Below are 21,920 nucleotides of genomic sequence, written 5' to 3'. Positions count from 1 at the left end.
TCAAGAGGAGGAGTGTGGTTAACTGTATCAAAAGCAGCTGGCAAGTCAAAGAAAAAGAGGATAACATCCAGGTTGTGAGCTTTGAGATCATTAGAGACTTTGAGTGGTTTCAGTTGACTGCAAGGCAGAGAAACGCGGACTGGAGAAATCTGGCTATAAACAATGTGCTCAATGCGGTTATAGGATGGGACCAGAACCAGGGCGGGGGGTTAAGACAGGAGAGACTAGCGCACGTTTGCACTGGGGGAGAAGAGCCTGGTTCAGTGTGTGTGAGATTCAAGGGGAAGCTGCAGCTTATCGCGTTAGTTTAGTGACTGAGCGACCACAGGGCCCGGCCCTGGCGCTTAACAAGGCGCCCGGCGGATCCAGCCGCCCCGCTCCATCCGCACGAGGCGGCAGCAATGGGCGGCCTAATGCGCGTCATCAAAGCCTTCGCTCGGGCCGCGGCCGGGCGGCCCCGATGGGGGCGGGGCTACGAGCTCCCCGCACCGGTCCGGCCCGAAGCCCGAGGGGGGGGGGAAGAGACACACAAAGGTCCGGCGGCTCCAGACCCGATAGTGGGAAGGGGACCAGCGACCAACCACGGGGGGGGGGCTCTGATCCCGGAGTGGGGGAGGGGGAAGCACATGGATCCGGGGCTAGCAACCGGCGGTTCCCCGGTGGCGCATGCGCAAATACCTTGAGCGCCTCCAGCCCCATGAGGCGGCTCTTGCGATCCTGGTCCTTGAGGATCAGGAAGGGCCGCCCGTACTCATCGAACGCGAGAGTCCCCATCGCCGACATGGTCCTGCCGCACCGGAGCCGCTCTGACACCAACCGATGGAGCACGAGCCGCAGCTGCTGCCCACCACGCCCAACGCAACGCAACGGGCGGACGATTCTGCGCCGCGCATGCGCAGCGGGATACTACCGGAAGGATTTCTTAGCTGGGACCAATGTGGCGCCCTCACTGAGCCCTTCTGGAAGCGTCTGACGGAAAGAAGGGCGCAAGTCAGAGTGGGAGAGACCACGAAGCGGAACTCCGACACACATCATATTCGCAGGATCCACGGCACTACAGTGAGAGCAAAATAAGACGGCGCAAATGCGCGCTGCGAGGCAGGGTACGTTACTCTACGGTGCTATACAGCCTGCCACAGGTGAGCCTTCCCCCCGCGTTTCAGGTGGTATCGTCCACTCCGCTGCGCCTGCGTCGGTCGGAGTTCCCGCCTGCTTCTCCGAGTCTCGCGATATCGGCCCCTCGGTGAGCGGAGAGGACCCCTCCGTGCGCGACCGGGTCCGTGCCACCCGCACCCTCCAGGGGGCAGGGCCTGTCTGCTCCGGCTTGGCTAATGGTGGAGCCGCCCCAGCGCGTTGGACAGGGACCCGCCCGCCGGCTCCTGAAGCGACGCGCTGGGGGAAGCCGGCTCCGGCTGCTGGTTTTTTCCTTTATTACGTCTATTGAAGTCCTAAGAGTGGAAGCTGCTGCCAGAGAGATGCAGGAGTGGAAGGGACCTTGGTAGATCATCCAGTCCTGTCCCCTGCACTGAGGCAGGATCAGGTATTCTCTAGAGATTGACCCTGACACGTGCTTGTCTAACCTGCTCTTAAAATCCTCCGGTGACAGATTCCATAACCTCCCTAGGCAATTTGTGGCAGTGCTTAACCACCCTGACAGGAAGTTCTTTTTTTTCTGATGTGTAGCATATACCTTTGCTGCAGTTTTAGCCAATTACTTGTCCTGGCCTTGTGGTGCAGCCCCTGACCCAGCACCCCGGCCGGAGCACTGGAGCAGGGCCAAGCTGCTGGTGCGGTGCGCGGGCCGCAGTTTACTCACCCCTGAATTAGAGAATTGGTCTGAAATTAACAAAATAAACTTAAATAAAGACAAGTGCAAAGTACTACACTAGGAAGAAAAAGTCAAATTAACAACTACAAAATGGAGAATAACTAACTAGGTGGTAGTAGTGTTGAAAAGGATCTGGAAGTTATAGTGTATCACAAATTGAATGAGTCAGCAGTGCGATGCAGTTGCCAAAAGCTAATATTCTGGAGCATATTAACAGGAGTGTCATATATCAAACATTAGAAGATAATTATTTTGCTCTGCTTGGCACTGGTGAGGCCTGAGCTGGAGTACTATGTCCAATTCTGGGTGCCACTCTTTAGGACAGATGTGGATAAATTGGATAGAGTACAGAGAAGAGCAACAAAAATAATAAAAGGTTCTAAAAACCTGACCTCTGAGGAAAGATTTTAAAAAACTGGGGTTGTTTAGTCTTGAGAAAAGAAGACTGAGGGTGGACCTGGTATAACAGTCATCCAATTTCAGGCATGTATAAAGAGGATGGTGCTCAATTCTGCATGTCCACTGAAAGGACAAAAAGTTATGGGCTTAACATGCAGCAAGAGAGATTCAGGGTAGATGTTTAGGAAAAGCTTTATAACTATATGGGTAGTTAGGCTTTGGAATAAGCTTCGAAGCGTGGTTGTGGAATTCCCCTTTAGTGGAGGTTTTGAAGGAGTGGTGGGACAAACACCTCTCAGGGATGTTCTAGGTTTACTACCTAAGCACAGGGGGCTGGGATGAATGATCTCTCAAGGTCCCTTTCAGCCCCTAAATTTCTATGAATCTATGTTTCAGTGCAAATCAACCTTTCTTTGGGAACATATAAAAGTACAAATGTAAAACAAGATTAAAATTGATTATTTAAAGTCTGAAAACCTAAAAGTCACTTTTAAAAATTATAGTGGTCTGTATACTTTACTTCAGGTGAAGTAAAGAAAGTTGCAAGTAACTAGTTAATAGTAGCTGATAGCCAGTCTTCTATGTCGTTGCAGTGGTAACGGAGTCTTCCATCTCTTATAACCAGTACTCATAGACTCAGATTTTAAGGCCAGAATGAACTATTGGCATTATTTCCAACTTTGTGTCATCTGCAGATTTTATTAGGGCACACTCACTTTTTGTGCCAAGGTCATTAATGAAAAGGTTAAATAAGATTTGTCCCATGACTGATCCCTGAGGAACTCCTCTGGTAACCTCTCTCCAGCCTTAGTTCCCCTTTTAATATGATCTGTTGTAGTCTTCCCTTTAACCAGTTCCTTACCCACCTTTCAGTTCTCATATTAATCTCCATCTTCTCCAGTTTAATAATTTTCCATGTGGAACCATATCAAATGCTTTACTAAAATCCAGGTAGACTAGATCTACTGCATTTCCTTTGTTTAAAAAATCAGTTATATTTTTAAAGAAAGAATTCAGGTTGGTCTGGCATAATCTACCATTTTGCAAAAACATGTTTGACTTAAAGTAATTCCAAACCTCGTACACATTCAGATCCTTGAGTTCTTCCGTCCAGCCCACTTCCCTAACTACTTCCCTCTATCTCAGAAGTCTATTTCCTTCCCTACTTAGGTGGAGTCCATCCCATGAGAACACCCATCGGCCAGTGAATGTCCAGACATCTAAAACCCCTCCTTATAGCACCGTTGCCAGAGCCATCTGTTGATCATCATAATTAGGGCCCTACCAATTTCATGGCTATGAAAAACGTGTTACGGACTGTGAAAAAAGTCTTACCCCGTGAAATCTGATCTCCCCAAAATCCTTCCCCAGACCCTCCTCCACAGACAGCACAGAAGTGAGGGTGGTACACGGCTCCTATCGGGGTTCGGGGCACCTGGGTTTGGGGCTTCCGCCCACCCCCCGTGCGGTTCTTGCCAGGGCTCGGGGTACTGCCTGGAGCCCCTGTGTTAGTCCGCCACTGGCTGTGACTAGCAGCTAGGAGCCCCTGGCTGGGGCGCTCCCAGCAGCATTGGGGAGATGGGACCCACTTCCAACTCTGGAGCCTCCTCCAGCTGCAGGAAACTGCAGCTGTTGCCTTCAGAGCCCATCTCTGAAGGCAGCACAGAAGTGACGGTGTCAATCCTGTGACCATCCCACAACAGCTTTGGGACCCTCCCCATGATCCCCCTTCTGGGAGGGGACCCCCGCAGTTACAACAAGGTGAAATTTCAGATGTAAACATCTGAAATGGTGAAATTGACCAATTTTAAAACCCTCTGGCCATGAAATTGACCAAAATGGCCATGGATTTGGTAGGGCCCTAATCCTAATTGTCTTGCCTTCTCTCTTCTCCTCTAGGGACAGGTAGTATCCTACTGAAGATCACTTGAGCCTCCATATCTTTAATATATGCTTTGTTAGGTATAGGTAGGGTTCTAAACTTGGGCAAAGCCAGCTCATTTGTATTTGTGGGATTACGTCATACTTTTGTTTGCGATAGGATTTTGAATTGGTTGGGGTTTTAGTATTGAGATCTATAGCTTTAAATAACTGTCTTCGCATATTTTTTAAAACCTTGAATCCTGCAAAATGATTATCCACACATAATTTCTCTCTAAAAATACACTAGGGCCTCCGAGTTATGGGAATGGAGGTTGTTCATAACTCTGAAATTTTCGTAACTCTGAACAAAACATTATGGTAGGTCTTTCAAAAGTTTCCAACTGAACATTGACTTAATACAGCTTTGAAACTTTACTATGCTTTTTTTTGTTTTGTTAGTAGTTTAATACAATACTGTACTGTATTTACTCTTTTCTATTTAAGTTTTGTCTCTGCTACTGCCTGATGTTGTGCTCCCAGTTCCAAATGAGGTGTGTGGTTGATTTCAGAGTAGCAGCCATGTTAGTCTGTATCCGCAAAAAGAAGAACAGGAGTACTTGTGGCACCTTAGAGACTAACAAATTTATTAGAGCATAAGCTTTCGTGGACTACAGCTGACTTCTTCGGATGCATATAGAATGGAACATATATTGAGGAGATATATATACACACATACAGAGAGCATAAACAGGTGGGGGTTGTCTTACCAACTCTGAGAGGCCAATTAATTAAGAGAAAAAAAACTTTTGAAGTGATAATCAAGCTAGCCCAGTACAGACAGTATGATAAGAAGTGTGAGAATACTTACAAGGGGAGATAGATTCAATGTTTGTAATGACTCAGCCATTCCCAGTCCTTATTCAAACCGGAGTTGATTGTGTCTAGTTTGCATATCAATTCTAGCTCAGCAGTCTCTCGTTGGAGTCTGTTTTTGAAGTTTTTCTGTTGTAATATAGCCACCCGCAGGTCTGTCACTGAATGACCAGACAGGTTAAAGTGTTCTCCCACTGGTTTTTGAGTATTTTGATTCCTGATGTCAGATTTGTGTCCATTAATTCTTTTGCGTAGAGACTGTCCGGTTTGGCCAATGTACATGGCAGAGGGGCATTGCTGGCACATGATGGCATATATCACATTGGTAGATGTGCAGGTGAACGAGCCCCTGATGGTATGGCTGATGTGATTAGGTCCTATGATGATGTCACTTGAATAGATATGTGGACAGAGTTGGCATCGGGGTTTGTTACAAGGATAGGTTCCTGGGTTAGTGGTTTTGTTCATTCTTAAAACTACAATACCCACCTGCTGAAGTGAAAAAACAGATTGACAGAGCCAGACGAGTACCCAGAAGTCACCTCCTACAAGACAGGCCCAACAAAGAAAATAACAGAACACCACTAGCTGTCACCTTCAGCCCCCAACTAAAACCTCTCCAGCGCATCATCAGAGATCTACAACCTATCCTGAAAGATGATCCTTTACTCTCACAGACTTGGGAGACAGACCTGTCCTCGCTTACAGACAACCCCCCAACCTAAAGCAAATACTCACCAGCAACCACACATCACTGAACAAAACCACTAACCCAGGAACCTATCCTTGTAACAAACCCCGATGCCAACTCTGTCCACATATCTATTCAAGTGACATCATCATAGGACCTAATCACATCAGCCATACCATCAGGGGCTCGTTCACCTGCACATCTACCAATGTGATATATGCCATCATGTGCCAGCAATGCCCCTCTGCCATGTACATTGGCCAAACCGGACAGTCTCTACGCAAAAGAATTAATGGACACAAATCTGACATCAGGAATCAAAATACTCAAAAACCAGTGGGAGAACACTTTAACCTGTCTGGTTATTCAGTGACAGACCTGCGGGTGGCTATATTACAACAGAAAAACTTCAAAAACAGACTCCAACGAGAGACTGCTGAGCTAGAATTGATATGCAAACTAGACACAATCAACTCCGGTTTGAATAAGGACTGGGAATGGCTGAGCCATTACAAACATTGAATCTATCTCCCCTTGTAAGTATTCTCACACTTCTTATCAAACTGTCTGTACTAGGCTAGCTTGATTATCACTTCAAAAGTTTTTTTTCTCTTAATTAATTGGCCTCTCAGAGTTGGTAAGACAACCCCCACCTGTTTATGCTCTCTGTATGTGTGTATATATATCTCCTCAATATATGCATCCGAAGAAGTGGGCTGTAGTCCACGAAAGCTTATGCTCTAATAAATTTGTTAGTCTCTAAGGTGCCACAAGTACTCCTGTTCTTCTTTGTGTGTGGTTGAGTGGTCAGTTCGTAACTCTGTTGTTGGTTACTCTGAGGTTCTACTGTAGTTTTAAATTATAGAATCATAGAAATGTAGGGCTAGAAGGGACCTTGAGAGGTCATTAAGTCCAGCTACCTACACTGAGGCAGGACCAAGTAAACCTAGACCAGAGATTCTCAAACTGTTGTCCATGGACCACCAGTGGTCCGTGAGCTCGATTCAAGTGGTCTGTGGACAGTTCCTTCTAAGGTGCGCACCTGGGCAGCTGCACACAAGAGAATGAAGGGCCACCCACCTAATTAGTGGAGCCACGCAGGCATGACTCCACTAATTAGGTGCCTGGACCCTGGAGAAAGATGCATATTTAAGCTGAGGTGGTGGCCTTGGGAGGAATGGGGGTAGGTGGGAGGGGACAATAGGGTGAGAAGAGGGATGGGGGGAATTGGGGATGTGCAGGGCTGTGGCGGCCAGAGAAAGAGGTGAGTTTCCCCAGCTCCAGGGCTGTGGCTGCCAGGGAGAGATGGCCCTCCTTCCCAGCCTCAGCTCTGTGGCTGTTGTGGGTGAGTGACCCGCCTCCTTCCCAGCCCCAGCTCGGGGGCTGTTGCGGTGAGGCAGAGAGGGAGAGACCCCCACCCCCCTTCCCAGCCCCAGCTCGGGGGCTGCCGTGGCAGGGGAGAGAGGGCATATCCATCGCATTAGAAAGGTAAGACTACTGATATTAAAAGATGAGTTGTGTGCTTTTATTTGTAGAACAAAAAACATTAATTATTATTGAGGTTTTTTTATATAGTGCGTTTATCCAAAGCGCTTTACAATAATTAGCTAACAATACAAACAACATTTGGAAAGCTCATTAAGTGGTCTGCCAAGATCCTTGGCAATTTTCAAGTGGACTGCGGAAAAAAAAGTTTGAGAACCACTGACCTAGACCGTCCCTCGTAGGTGTTTGTCTCACCTCTTCTTAAAAACCTCCACTAATGGGAATTCCATAACATTCCTTGAAAGCCTATTCCAGAACTTAACTACCCTTATAGTTAAAAAGTTTTTCCTAATACACCTCTACCCAGATATAACGTGACCCGATATAACACGAATTCGGATATAACGCGGTAAAGCAGCGCTACGGGGGGGCGGGGCTGCACACTCCGGCGGATCAAAGCAAGTTTGATAGAACACAGTTTCACCTATAACGTGGTAAGATTTTTTGGCTCCTGAGGACAGCGTTGTATCGGGGTAGAGGTGTATCTAACTAAATCTTTCTTCTTGCAGATTAAGCCCATTTCCTCTTGTCTGATCCTTGGTGGACTTTGAGAAAAATTGATCACCATCCTCTTTATGATAGCCTTTAACATATTTGATGACTGTTATCAGATTCTCCACCCCCCTGTCCCCCGTCGTCTTTTCTTAAGACTTTACATGCCTGTTTTTTTAACCGTTCCTTCTAGGTCAGGTTTTTGAAACCTTTTATTATTTTTGTTTCTCTCCTTTGGACTCTCTCCAATTTATCCACATGTATTCTAAAGTGTGGTGCCCAGAACTGGATAGAATACTTCAGATGAGGCCTCGCCAGTGCTGAATACAGTGTGACAATTACTTCCCAGGTCTTAAATTAAAATTAAATTAATGGAGATATCCTATCTCCTAGAACTGAAAGATCATCGAGTCCAGCCCCCTGCCTTCACTAGCAGGACCAAGTACTGATTTTGCCCCAGATCCCTAAGTGGCCCCCTCAAGGATTGAACTCAGAACCCTGGGTTTAGCAGGCCAATGCTCAAACCACTGAGCTGTCCCTCCCCTAAAAAGCTCCTCTTAATACACTCCAAAATATTAGCCTTTTTTGCATTTGCATCACATTGTTGACTCTCATTTGTTATCCACTATAAATCTCAGATTCTTTTCAGCAGTACTTCTGTCTATCTAGTTATTTCTCATTTTGTATCTGTGCATTGATAACTCAGTATTATTTTTCAGTCAGTTGCACACCTACTTCATAATTTCATCTAGACTGTATTTCTTCAGTTTGCTCATGAGTGTCTCATGAGACTGCCTAAAGCTTTTCTAAAATCAAGATACATCATACCTACTGTTCTTCTCTCTTTTCCCCCCTCCCTCCCCCCCATCCACTAGGCCAGTAACCCAGTCAAAGAAAGAAATTAGGCTGGTTTGGGCCAGTTGAAGAAAATTGTTGATGCCCGTGACCCTACAGAGCTGAGGATGAAGGGTTTGAGGTGTGGGAGGGGCTCAGGGCTGGGGCAGAAAGATGGGGTTCAGGGGTGAGGGCTGCAGGGTGGGGCCAGGAACGAGGGGTTCAGGGTGTGGGGGGGGCTCTGGGCTGGGGCAGAGGGTTGGGGTGTGGGAGGGGATCACGGCTCTGGGCTGGGGGTGCAGGCTCTGGGATGGAGCTGGTGATGAGGGGTTTGGTATGCAGGAAGGGACTCCGGGTTTGGGGGGGCTGGGCTGGGGCAGTCGATTAAGGCGTGTGATTACCTCGGGCAGCTCCCAGTCAGCGGCGCAGCAGAGGTGTTAAAGCAGGCTTCCTGCCTGTCCTGGCATTGCGGACCGTGCTGTGCCCCCGAAGCAGCCAGCAGCAGGTCTGGCTGGTAGGCGGAGGAGCGTGACTCTGGCCCACAGGTGCTGCGCCGCCGCTTCCCCCCCCTCCAACTCCCATTGGCTGGTTCCTGGCCTGTGGGAGTGCGGAGCCAGTGCTTGGGGCGGGGACAGTGTGCGGAGCCCCGTGGCCCTCCTGCTAGGAGCCAGACATGCTGCTGGCTGCTTCCAGGGCGCAGCACGATGTCAGAACAGGTAGGCACTAGCCTGGCTTAGCTGGGCAGCACCACCAATGGGACTTTTAACGGCCTGGTTGGTGGTGCTGACCAGAGCGCCGTGACCCAGTGCCTTACCTCCGTGACCCAGTACTGGGTCGCGACCCGCAGTTTGAAAACCACTGTTCTAGGTGCTTACAAATGGATTGTTTAGCAATTTGTTCCTGTATCTTTCCAGGTATCAAAGTTAGGCTGCCCCGTCAGTCAATCACTAAGTTCTCTTCTCCCCCCTCCCCCTTTTTAAAGATAGGTACTAAATTTGCCCCTTCTGCAATCCTCAGGTATCTCTCAATGCATTGCCAGAAGACTGTTGAGCAGGTCATAATGAGAAATATTTTTACAGTCAAGTTTATAAAACATGTTTGTAGTAACACTGCTTTTCACTTCTGTAGGGTCTTCCATCTGAGGATCTCAAAGTACTTTACATTAATTTCCATTGAAGTCATTGTGGATAGTTCTCTGAAAACATCCACTCAATGTGCAGCTGCAGTCAAAAAAGCTAACAGAATGTTGGAAATCATTAAGAAAGGGATAGATAATAAGACAGAAAATATCATATTGCCTCTATATAAATCCATTGTATGCCCACATCCTGAATACTGTGTGCAGATATGGTCGCCCCATCTTGGAAAAAGATATATTGGAATTGGAAAAGGTTCAGAAAAGGGCAACAGAAATTATTAGGGGTATGGAACGACTTCCATATGAGGAGAGATTAAGAAGACTGGGACTTTTCAGCTTGGAAAAGAGACGACTAAGGGGAGATATGATAGAGGTCTGTAAAATCATGACTGGTGTGGAGAAAGTAGATAAGGAAGTGCTATTTACTCCTTCTCATAACACAAGAACTAGGGGTTACCAAATGAAAGTAATAGGCAGCAATTTAAAACAAACAAAAGGAAGTATTTCTTCACACAACGCACAGTCAACTTGTGGAATTCGTTGCCAGAGGATGTTATGAAGGCCAAGACTTTAACAGGGTTCAAGAAAGAACTAGATACATTCATGGAGAATAGGTCCATCAATGGCTATTAGCCAGGATGGGCAGGGATGGTGTCCTTAGCCTCTGTTTGCCAGAAGCTGGGAATGAGCGACAGGGAATGGATCACTTGATGATTACCTGTTCTTTTCAGTCCCTCTGGGGCACCTGGCACTGGCCACTGTTGGAAGACAGGATACTGGGCTAGATGGACCTTTGGTCTGACCCAGTATGGCTGTTCTTATTTTAAGTCAACAATAGCTGTTAATTGCTCGTCACTTTTGAAAATTAGGACAGTTACTTAGGTGTCTGAAAATAGACCTTAGGCACTTTGGGAACTCATTTTTAGAAGTCTTGGCCACTGATTCTGTGAAGGACTCAAACTTCTATCATGCCATAGCTCTTTTGGCACAAAGCAGCTTGCTCTCAACACCATGTGGTACTGGATCATGAGTGGTAAATGTCACACTTGTATGGACAATGCCTTATGATATGGGGGGCTCTCCTGTGTATGTAAGTTTAGCAACATTGTATGAACTGTTTTGATGTTCTCAAAGAAATTGGTCAAGATGGAAGCACACCAGTGGGACAATGTGGGGAAGCCTGTACTTTCACTGACTTTGCTATATTATATAGCAAACTATAAGACAGGGTTGTCAGGTCAACACCTTTCAGGAGCACTATATTTATGTCACACAAAAAATACAATATTCAGATTTCCTCTAAGATTTTAAAGGCATATTGTTTCTGGAGTGTTAATATGCTATTACAATGAGTTGAAAGAAAAATAATCAGGCTTACATTATTTCTGTACAACTGTTTATCTGTGTTCCTTAAGGACCAGGGTGCTAACATAGTATTCCAAAGAATGCTTGGATAGCATTGGATATTAAATACAGTACATGAGGAATGTGTTGTACACTTTACATTGAACCATAGGTTTATTAGCAGGCTGTGCACTGTACTTTCTTAACTACTTGATTTTTTACCTATTTTTCTCTGTTCTAAGTGGAAGAAAACCTGCTCCTTTCATGACTGAAAACGGTTCTATTTTGATGAGAAAACCGCTACCGATACTTTAAAATAAAAACTTTGCAATCATTATGCACAAGAACAGGTTTTTTTGAGTGGAGGTGTTGTTTTCATTTCTGTGTAAGTGGGATTTATGTACTTAACTTCTATTTGCATTAATGGGAGGTAAATATGTAATTTCCCTGTCTTCTGGATGAAAATAGGCTGTGTGCTTCTTAGTATGTATTCCTTGCTCTCCAATACATTTATGAGGGCCCTCGGTGAGCAAAAAAGTCAATTATGGTAGAAAGAACAGATTTTAAAATTCAATTATTTTCTGATGATTTTCTCCAAGGCCATTTAATATTTTGTTAATAGGATTTATGAGTACATCCCAGCTCAAAAGGAGGTAAGCTTTATATAAAGTGTAGCTTAAGCCTTAAAGTTTAGTATGTGATTCTATTATTGTATACTATTTACCAGCAAGATTTTGTCTGTAGAAATAAATAGATATGCACTTGGCATTTCAAAGGAGTCATGTTACATATGTTTTTCCCTTTCTTCAGGTACACTTTGTCGATGTCAAAAGTACTTCAAGGAGAAAGCCATACCCAAGACATTTTGCATATGAATCTTGATAATGACAGCTCAAGAAAAAGAAATTGGGGATTGTTGGTCACTGGCATTGTTGGTGGGACATTGGTGGTACTGTATGCTGTTGCCACTCCATTCATAACTCCAGCACTGAGAAAAATTTGCCTTCCTTTTGTACCTGCAACTTCAACTCAGATTGAAAATGTTTTGAAAATGTTACAGTACAGAAGTGGATCTCTGGTTGACCTAGGTAGTGGCGATGGACGTATTGTAAGTTATAAAACTCTGGCTCCTCTAAATTCATGTACATCAAACAGTGTTAAAGAAGTGAGCTACTATAGTAGATATTTTCCATTATGCACCCCTTTTTCCTGGTATTTGTGAAGGTTCTGTAGCCTGTGTTAAGTTTTCCTCCCCGTCCCACAAAAATTCAGACAAAATTAATTGGACTGTTTTTAAGAGTATATATTACAGGCTTCAGAATGTTTGACACTTATTCAGGAATACCTTTGGGCAAATAATGAAAATAGTATTCTTCAAATAATATGAAAGTGTCAGGTTATTTGAATATGTTTGTGAATTTTTTTTATAGTGCATAATGGAAAAAAATTGCATTAACTAATTGATATGGAAAACTTCAAAATGTGTGGAATAAACTATTTGACTAGTTTTATTCAGGAACAAAATATTTACTTTCTTACTCTTTTCTACTTTTCCATATGTTTCTAATACAGAATTTTTTAATTTTATTTTTACATGATTTGAGTCATTTTATTATTTAAAGATACTTGTCAAGTAGTTTAAATCCTACATATTGCATATCTTGAAAGTTGCTAATTTTGTTACCATATATTCCCCTGATTAATCTATATTGTTTTTAATTATCCCCCTCTGAAAAATGAGGGCATGGATGCACGGCTTTATTTATGTGTGAGATTTACAGTATATTTTCTTTATTTAAAAAATTAGATGGAGAGTGAGAGTGATTCATGCTACAGATCAATAAATACAGCAGACTTGGGAACAAAACGTATTTTCCTTACTAGATTAGTTTGCCCAACTGAGTTCAATGGGATTACTCATATCAGTACACCAAGGAGAATTTAACTCATTGAAAGACATTTGCTAAATTATCAGGCTATTTTAAATCTTGAAAATGTATTGTCTAAACTATTTTATTTATTTAAAAAAAAAAAAAGCAACCTGTTTGAACATCAGCTAGCGTGTGCTTGCAGTTATGATAAAATTAACTTTTAAAATTGCATATCCATCTGGCATTGCAGAGTGCTATACTATGAATTAGGAAAATACGTTATAACTGCCTGTGTCAAAGAAAGATTATATATTCAAAAAACGTTCACTGTGGAACTTTCCGTATTGGTAGGTCACTTTGTATTTTTGATCTTAGGTGAGTGCATGTACGTGTATAGTGTTTACTGCTATGCCCCTGGCCAATTGTACATTTAATTTACAGGTAAGTCACTGAAACTACTTGCATGCTTAAAATTGAGCATATGGATATGTCATGGCAGTATGGGGGCCTTATGCTCTGATCCAGCAAATACTCCTGTGCTTAACTTCACTACCATGAGTAGTTCTATTGATTTCAATGTGGCTTCTCATGATACTCAAGTTAAGCATGTGTGTAAGTGTTTGTTTGCAGATTGGGGCTTTAGTATTCAAGCAGCCAAAGGTGGATAAACACAACTAATAAAGACATATAGCACTCTTTTTTTGGGGGGGGGGAGGTTCTGCTGTTAAGAGAATAGTATAATTTTATTATGTTTCCTGCAAGCACAATTCTATCATAAATAGTGTCCTCCTGTAGTTTATTCTGGCCCTGAATGAAGAGTACTTTGTCTTTTTGTAGGTGATAGCAGCTGCAAAAGAAGGATTCAAAGCTGTTGGTTATGAATTAAATCCCTGGCTAGTCTGGTACTCCAGATATCGTGCTTGGAGAGAAGGGATGCATCATAATGCCAAATTTTATATTTCAGATTTGTGGAAGGTATGTGTTTTGTGAAAAAGCCCTATAGAAATCAAAGTACACCGCTATCTCGATATAATGCGACCCGATATAACATGAATTCGGATATAACGCGGTAAAGCAGTGCTCCGGGGGGGCGGGGGGGGGGCGGGGCTGCGCACTCCGGTGGATCAAAGCAAATTCAATATAACACAGTTTCACCTATAACGCTGTAAGATTTTTTGGCTCCCGAGGACAGCGTTATATCGAGGTAGAGGTGTATGTAATAATAATTTCACTGGTGAATTACAAGTGATCAATTTGAAAACACACCGCTGCGGATAATATAATTATTAAAAAAAACAACTATGCTAAAATAATGTTAATGTTATACATATAGGCATTCAAAAGTCAGGAAATACCAAAGGTAAAGATGCAAAGCTAATGTGCTCATGCATTATGATGCAGATATTAATTAGATAATGATACTGTTTCTCAAATAATAGCCTATATCATATAATATTTTCTACAACTTTAAATATGCTAATGTATAAAAATATGTAGTTTCTACAACTTTAACTAGATTATTTTGTATTATTTGAGAATAGTGTAGTATTATGTAACTGATTCATGTGCACAAGGGAAAAGAGTTATGGTTCCACTGGCAAGTTCAACTTTAGCATTTACTGACTTGAGTATGCTACTGTGCAGCCTCAACATTCTCTTATTGCAGTATTTTTTTTTTTTTTTAAATAATGGGAGTCTCAGGTATTTCTTGTAAAGAAAAGGAAAGAACAAAATTTCGTAATCTGGAATTATTTTATTAGACACCACTGGAATGTTGTCCCCCATAATGTGCTCTTTCAAGTCCTGATACAGCAAAGTACACAAGCACATGCTAACTATGACTACTCACTAGCTTAGATGCTTTGCTGTTTTTTTTGTCCTCAGATATACTCCCTTTGCAAGGGCTCTTTTGGAGCCCTGATTCATTGAGTATTTTGCTCACATTTAAGTACTTACTGAATGAGGCTGGGTGCTACAAAGTCCTGCCTTAGACGGGTCTTAATCCTGCATTCATTGAAATCAGTGGCAAGGCTATTCTCTGTAATAGTGCAGGATCAGGCCTCAATGGGCACTGTATAAGAAGTGCATGTTCATATGCAGCTTCCTTATAGTGCTACATGACATGTATGCACAATCTTTCATTTTATATGTGTATATAATATGTGCGCATGCGTGCACTCAATCCATTTTTGAACAGAGCTGTTTTAAAGCAAAGTAGTACGGTTTGATTTTTTTCAAAAATCTCATAATTCAGATGAATCAGAATAATTTTCTATCGAACACTTCTTAGTAATTAATTGTCTGCAAGATTTCAGTTTACCTACCCCTTGCTATTTCAGCCATTGAGTGATAAAGAAAAAGAATGGCAAGAATTTTATAGAATGGGAAAAGTGTATCTTTGCCCTCCCCCCATGTTCAAAACCAGATCAACTATTTTTGAATGAGAGTTTTTAAAAAAAATTCACCTTAAGGCAGAGAACTGACCCAGATAATTCCTTCCCAATAATTAAAAACTGCAGAAAGTTGTGAGGGACTCAAAACACAGACTTGGAATAGAAATGGTTAGTCAGTTTTAACTCTAGATAAATTGCTAAAGACTTAATTGACAGGTGGCAAAGTTAGGATGTTAAATGATAAGTCTTTTCCTTAGGGATAAGAACTGCAGTAAAAATGAGTAAACTTGTGCAACTTCTCTGAATTGATTAATATTCTGGAACTTAGGGCCAGAGCCTTGGTGACATTGAAGCAGTTTTGTGCTACTCAGTTGGTGCAAAGCTACCCTGTGTTGGGGAATACTTGGCTATGTTAAGCTGGCATAGTGGCTTCTGTATCATTTCCTGTCCTTGTCCCTGGTGTAGGAGGCCTGGCTGTGAAAAAGGGTGTGAATAAAGGGAAGACTATTATTACTAACATTCCCCCCAGTATCCACTCATATTATAAATATTAATTGTCCACAATGATGGTAATATATATTTTTTTTAATAGGTTAGCTTTTCCCAGTATACAAATGTTGTTGTTTTTGGGGTACCTCAAATGGTAAGTCTTTTTTCATTCTTTCATTGTATTTATTGTGTTTTATGACCATAATAGCAAGGCATTCAGCATAGAGATATTGATCTGTAAAGTGAGTCCACTTATCAGGACCTTTGACATTCAAGTCTTTGGTTTGACAAAATGCTGATTATAGTTTATAGACATTTAAATAATACAACCTGTTGTTACAACTTGAAACTTGTGCAGATGATATAAATCTCAATTGTCTATCTGTTCTGAAATTCCAATTTGTGCACTGCCTCATGAAGTCCAAATTCCAATATAGTTCAGAAACATAGTTCTGTGAACTCTTACAAACAGCTTAAACTGCTTGAAAAGTTAATGGAATGTTCAAAATTCCATTTTGAAATTCCAATTTCCATTTGATCATTGAAATTGATCATTCTCCAGATTTTCAGTAAAATAGTTTTCAGGGAGGATGAGTATTGACTAGTTTCAACTCACTTCTGTGGACTTATATGGTAAAGAACAGAGTATTGAACTTTGATTATGCACTTTTCAAAAACTGAAAGGACCTCAGTGGTGTATCAGTTCGTAGTTCTGCAATAGTCTTCAGTTGCCTTTGTAAAGATTAGTAAGATGGGCTGCTTTTAATATAATTGCTAGTTTGTAGAGCATACAGGGAAATTTTTTCACTTTGAGAAAGCTGTGTATCACCCATAAAATGTCAAGTTCCAGATGAAATTGTATGGCTTTTTAAAATTACTGTGAAAATGGTATTTCTAGAGAGACCACTTTTATGGTACAGTAGATGGACTTATTCAAACTTTAAAATTCATTTTTTTGGTTTTTTTTTTTTTCAAATGCTATTTGGTTGTATTTTCTTGCCCTTTGAAGGAAAATGTAAAAATACAAGATTTCTTTATTCCATTTACATACTTTTATGACAGTAGTATTATAAGAGCACTTGCTTTGTATGTGTTATGAATGCACTGAGATATCTCCCTTTCACTCCCCCATTAATGTTTGTAAGTAGTTTCATTCCTTAGGGCAGGCGACTGTGTGGGATGGAATGTGTAAAGAGTTTATGCCAGAGCAGTGTGTTATATGGTCATAGTGTAAAATGGGAACAGCGTGTGATGAAATATTGTTGTAACATAAACAGGGAGTCACAGTAGGAAGCATAATAATACCTACATTCTGTTTTGTTTTCTGTCTTTTTTTTTTTTTTTGTAGGGAGTAGGACTAAAAGCTTATCTTATTCAGACACCAACCACAGCACTCTCATTTTGAAAACTGTGTATTTTAAAATGTAGTTTTATTTCTACTTCTGTAGTTGGCATATTGAAGGAAAGTCTGCATTATCAAGTGTTCCAGCAGTTTTATTGTATGCATTCCCAAGAGACTGGGTAATAACCCAGCCATTTTGGTTGATTTACTGCAGCGTAGCAATCTTTGTTCCAGGAGAGGGCAGCAGATGCCTTTGTTACAGGGTTATCTGTAATTACAAAACAAAGTGTTCAGTTGCATGATTTTGACAAGACTGTCATGTAGTAATTGTTCTTTGAAGCAGTTAATTTGTGAGGAAATTAGACCACCCTTTCTGAACTGAGTGATATTATGATCACACTCTGGTTCACTTACCAGTACAGATATGAATTTGCAATTAGAAATTCTGTAGCCGCATTGCAGAATCTCTAAGGGCAAAGGTGCAGAGGCAGGAAGACTATTTGGCAAATAAGAAGTTAACAGTTGCACAGAAAAACAAATGTGAACAAATTGATTAGACATACGTGTTTGGAACAAACTTCAGAATTAGTAGCAGCCTAAGATGAGGTAAATTAGTCATTGTTGCTATCTGGCCTAATAAGGTAGAAGGAAGAGCCACAACATTTGCGAAGAAAAGAGTATTTTACTTCTTTCATCCAATATTGTGGTGTAGTTTTTTTTTTTTTTTTTTTTTGTTTTTTTTCTTAATCCCTCCAGTAATAAAATACTTTTTGGTATGATCACAAATGTTGCCATAAATGCAATGGGCCCAAATGTCTGAAGTAAATGCTGAGGGCTTTCTTATGGTTGTGGAATGCCCCCATTGACTTGAGTATCGTGGTTGTGAGAGCCCAGCCTCAGGATGCTTTGTAACACATTTTCTCTCTCATTTTTTCTGTGGATGAATATATCTTATTACTTATAGAAAGGTCAGTTACAATGTTGGCCTAGTTTGAAGCCATGAGCATATTACTTTGTTTCTATTTAATGTCTAAGACTAACTTACAAAGACGGGGCCTGGATTTATTGATCCACAGGCCACACAGCAAGACCTCTGTTCCCACATGCTTTCTTTGAAGGAGAGGGTCGATCAGTATATGCGTGTGGGTGGATTGAAGGGAGAGGATCTTATCTGTGGTGGATGGAGATGTTTTGTGATATTGGGTGAACTGAAAGAGAACTTTGGGATGGGTTGGGGAAATTTTTTTAAACATGTTAATCCAGTGAAAATTTTGTATATATTTTATAATATATTTGTATATTGCTATAGTGTCTGTTAAGCTGAAGTAAATAAATCTATAAGCATGTGCTGGCACAAAATAAAAATTAGCATCCTTCTATAAAAACCCAATTATCTAAACCAGGGATAGGCAGCCTTTCAGAAGTGCCAGACGCTGGCTGGCAGCTGGGACCCCAGACCTGGAGGGGGGGGGTTCAGGGGTCAGGGCAGAAGGCTGGGGGTGTGGGGGGGTGCAGGGCAGAAGGCTGGGGGTGTGGGGGGTTCAGGGGTCAGGGCAGAGGGCTGGGGGGTGCAGGGCAGAAGGCTGGGTGTGGGGGGGATTCAGGGCAGAGGGCTGGGTGTGGGGTGTGTGTGGAGGTGCAGGGTAGAAGGCAGGGTGTAGGGAGGATTCGCGGTCAGGGCAGAGGGCTGGGTGTGTGGAGGTGCAGGGCAGAAGGCTGGGTGTGGGGGGGGGGGTTTCAGGGTAGAGGGCTGGGGTGCTTGGCTCGTGGGGGTGCTCCCAGCCCCCTGCCCTGAGCGGCTCATGGTAGGGGGCTGGGAGGAATATGCCCTGTTCCACCCCCTTCCCCAAGGCCCATCCCTACCTCTCTCTGCCTGCTCGACGGAGCAGCAAGCACGCTGCTGCTCAGCTCGGCTCTGCTCCCCCTTGCAAGGGCCATCAGCGCGGGGAGGGGGAGGGGCAGGGGCCGGAATGCACCAAGCTGTGTGAAGAAGCGGGGGAGGGGGGAAGCTTGGCTGCCACAGGACCAAGCTTCTGCCTCCTGCCCCCGCAGGGGAGAGCGGTGGGCGCGGGACAGCGTGGGGCTGGGGGCCGGGTCTCCCTGCCCCCCCCCCCACTCTCCCCTGTGGGGGCAGGAGGCAGAAGCTTGGTCCTGCGGCAGCCAAGCTTCCCCCTTCCCCCCCCCCCCCCCTTGCATGGTGCATTCCTGCCCCTCCTCCTCTCACCGGGCAGGCAGCGTGCCACTCAAAATCAGCTCGCGTGCCGTCTTTGGCACGCGTGCCGTAGGTTGCCGACCCCTGATCTAAACAATCAGTGTCTGAGACATTTGTTACTAATAATTTTATGGGTAAATTCCAGTTTATTTTAAGATTTCTTTTATATCTGTACTTTGTCAGTTGAGGGATAAAAGTTATAACTGGGTTACAATTAATGAATTTATATAACTCTCAAACATAATTATGCCTGATATTATGCAGACATGACACACAACCACTTCGTATTCTGTATATTAAGAATTAGATTAGTTGCATATTTATGCATGCTTTAGTGATTTAATTTCTATACAGAATTGGCTCCTTTATTTTCAGGTTTATCTTGGCTCAGTCTGAGATTCTAATGTCATTTTAAAATAATGGAAAATAAGAAATATCAACGTGAATGTTCACAATCATTCTTTGTAGGGACAAAATCAGAGTATGGGACAGTACATTATTTTAAAGTTCTCTTTGGTACATTTAAATTCATTAATGTCATTGCCTCAAAGGAAATGATCCATTTGAAACTTTAATTTAGCTATTAATAGAATTATTATAACAGGTATTCTGCAGCTGTAGAAAAGTTTTTGATAGTGGACGCTATTTACAACCTTTGATAACATTTCTCTACATTTGTCTTCTGGTCCTAGTGAAAGAATGTCTTATTGTCTGACCTGAGGCCACTGATGACATGGAGAATCCCATATAAAACATTTTTTGTATTTTTGAGAAACTTTGGTTCCTTTTAACAGAATTTGTATTTGTGGCTTTTTAAACTTATTTATATGCATAAATTAGTCTTTTCTTCTTTGACACATGGTCCTTTTTTTAAAAAATAAAAAGAATTTATAGTAGATAAAAAGAAATACTTTTCCACACAGCACTACAGCTAGTCTGTATAACTCACTGCCACAAGCAGATTTTGAGGCAAAAATCTAAACAGTTAAACTTGGATAGGTATATGCATACCATGAGCCCTTTTCTGAGCTAGGATACAAATTAGAAGGTCTGTCAGCCTTCTTGCTTCAGGTCATAAAGTGGTGAGCATCTGGGGTTAGGAAGGAATTCCTTTTAGGTCTAGGTACATTTTGGATCTTTTTCACTTTCCTCTGAGCATCTGGTATAAGTTATTGTTGGAGGTAAAATGACCAATTAGACAAACCATTGGTCTGTTCTGGTCAGGCAAATCCTATTTTCTTTGTCCCTGACTATATACTCAGCCTTCTGCAAGTGGATGAAGCAGGATTGAGTGGATCTTGGGCCAGAGGGTTGTAGGTTTAAGGGGAATTGTGCATATTGGCCCTGTGCTATTGTGGGAGGGATTAACCTGCACAAGGTGAGAGGGTAGACCCAAGGGGACTGGCCTTTCTGTAGCATTGTTTCCTCTTCAATCACATTATTATTCAGTAACTCCAGCTTCCAACCCCCACTCCTGTTGATTTGATCATTAGCCATCAGGGATCTGTTGACTTCTCCAAAAGCTGCCATAGGGGCATGAAGCAGCTTAGAGGCACTCTCCAAGATGTGTATGGATCCTGGAACATAATAAAACTTTAGGGGTCTGAAACTACATGGATGTTCCATAGAGGGTCAAACCCCACCCCCAGTTCAGTGAGCTGGATTAAATTGAGTCAAAATTTGCGGAGTATCCTGTCCCCCTACAGAAGTTTTTCACTGTAGAGGATGATATAGCTCCCAATAAATGTGATATATAAGTTCTAAAAAGGTATGTAAACTTAAAACTTTCTTGATCTTACCATTAATCAGAATAAATTAAAGTCCGTGATCTGGTTTCATATACTGTGTACCTGCACATCAAAGTTCGCATATGACCCTGCATCATGGAAGCTTTCGAAGACTAAAACAGGGATCTTCAAGCCTTGGATTAGTTTTGAGTGCCTGAAGTAGTTTCAAGTGGGAACGCTTCTGCCTTGCACACCATCTGAAGGGCTTTTGTTGTTGCTCCACAGATGCCACAGTTGGAGAAGAAGCTTGAAGAAGAACTTGATCACAATGCCAGAGTTGTTGCCTGCCGTTTTCCTTTCCCACATTGGATGCCGGATCATACTACTGGAGAAGGAATAGACGTGGTGTGGGCCTATGATTCAAAAGCTTTCAAAGGAAATGAAAAGACACTCTCAGAAACTGTGCAAAAGATGCATCCTTTGTAAGATTTCTGGTTAAAAAATGTTGGAGCTAACTTTAAATGGTGACTGTCTGATTTGGTTCTGAAAGTGGTGGGAGGATAACAATAAGTAACACTGAATGTTTCTCAAACCCATTTCATTGTCAGAATGTCGTGTGGTGTTAAGCAAAACAGCACTGTAGTCTTATTTTATATGACAGCAAAGCAAAGGCCAGTAAAATAAACAAGGTATACCATGGAAAAATGCAAAAAAGACTTGTATGCATTGATTACAAGAAGAAATTTTAAAAAGTGAGTATTTTTAAAAAAAAAAATCTATCTTTTACATGAAAAGTGGTAGGATGCAGAAAGGGTTCAGTAGTGTTAAGGACACACGTATAAACTAAATGCTCTACTAATAAAGTTATTTTCAACTGTT

The 21,920-nt window shown here is 42.5% G+C and overlaps 2 protein-coding genes across 2 annotated transcripts in view; one reads left to right on the top strand and one right to left on the bottom strand.

The window, feature by feature from the left end:
* The window catches only part of CCT5 (chaperonin containing TCP1 subunit 5), a 13,497-nt gene extending 11,889 nt beyond the window's left edge, over positions 1-1,608 (bottom strand). The window contains exon 1 of the mRNA XM_005303092.5: positions 679-1,608. Coding sequence (XP_005303149.1) covers positions 679-783 — 105 coding nt within the window. The 5' untranslated portion in view covers positions 784-1,608. The remainder of the gene's footprint in view (positions 1-678) is intronic.
* Positions 820-21,920, top strand: ATPSCKMT (ATP synthase c subunit lysine N-methyltransferase). The gene is given in 5 exon segments (XM_065584225.1): positions 820-1,103; positions 11,818-12,115; positions 13,716-13,853; positions 15,864-15,914; positions 21,327-21,920. Coding segments are annotated over 5 exon segments (972 nt in total). The 3' UTR covers positions 21,528-21,920.

Source organism: Chrysemys picta, chromosome 2 (genome assembly GCF_011386835.1).
Source record: "Chrysemys picta bellii isolate R12L10 chromosome 2, ASM1138683v2, whole genome shotgun sequence".
Taxonomy (NCBI): Eukaryota; Metazoa; Chordata; order Testudines; family Emydidae; genus Chrysemys; species Chrysemys picta.
The sequence above is the reverse complement of the archived record's forward strand: the minus strand, read 5'-3'. Positions and strand labels throughout refer to the sequence as shown.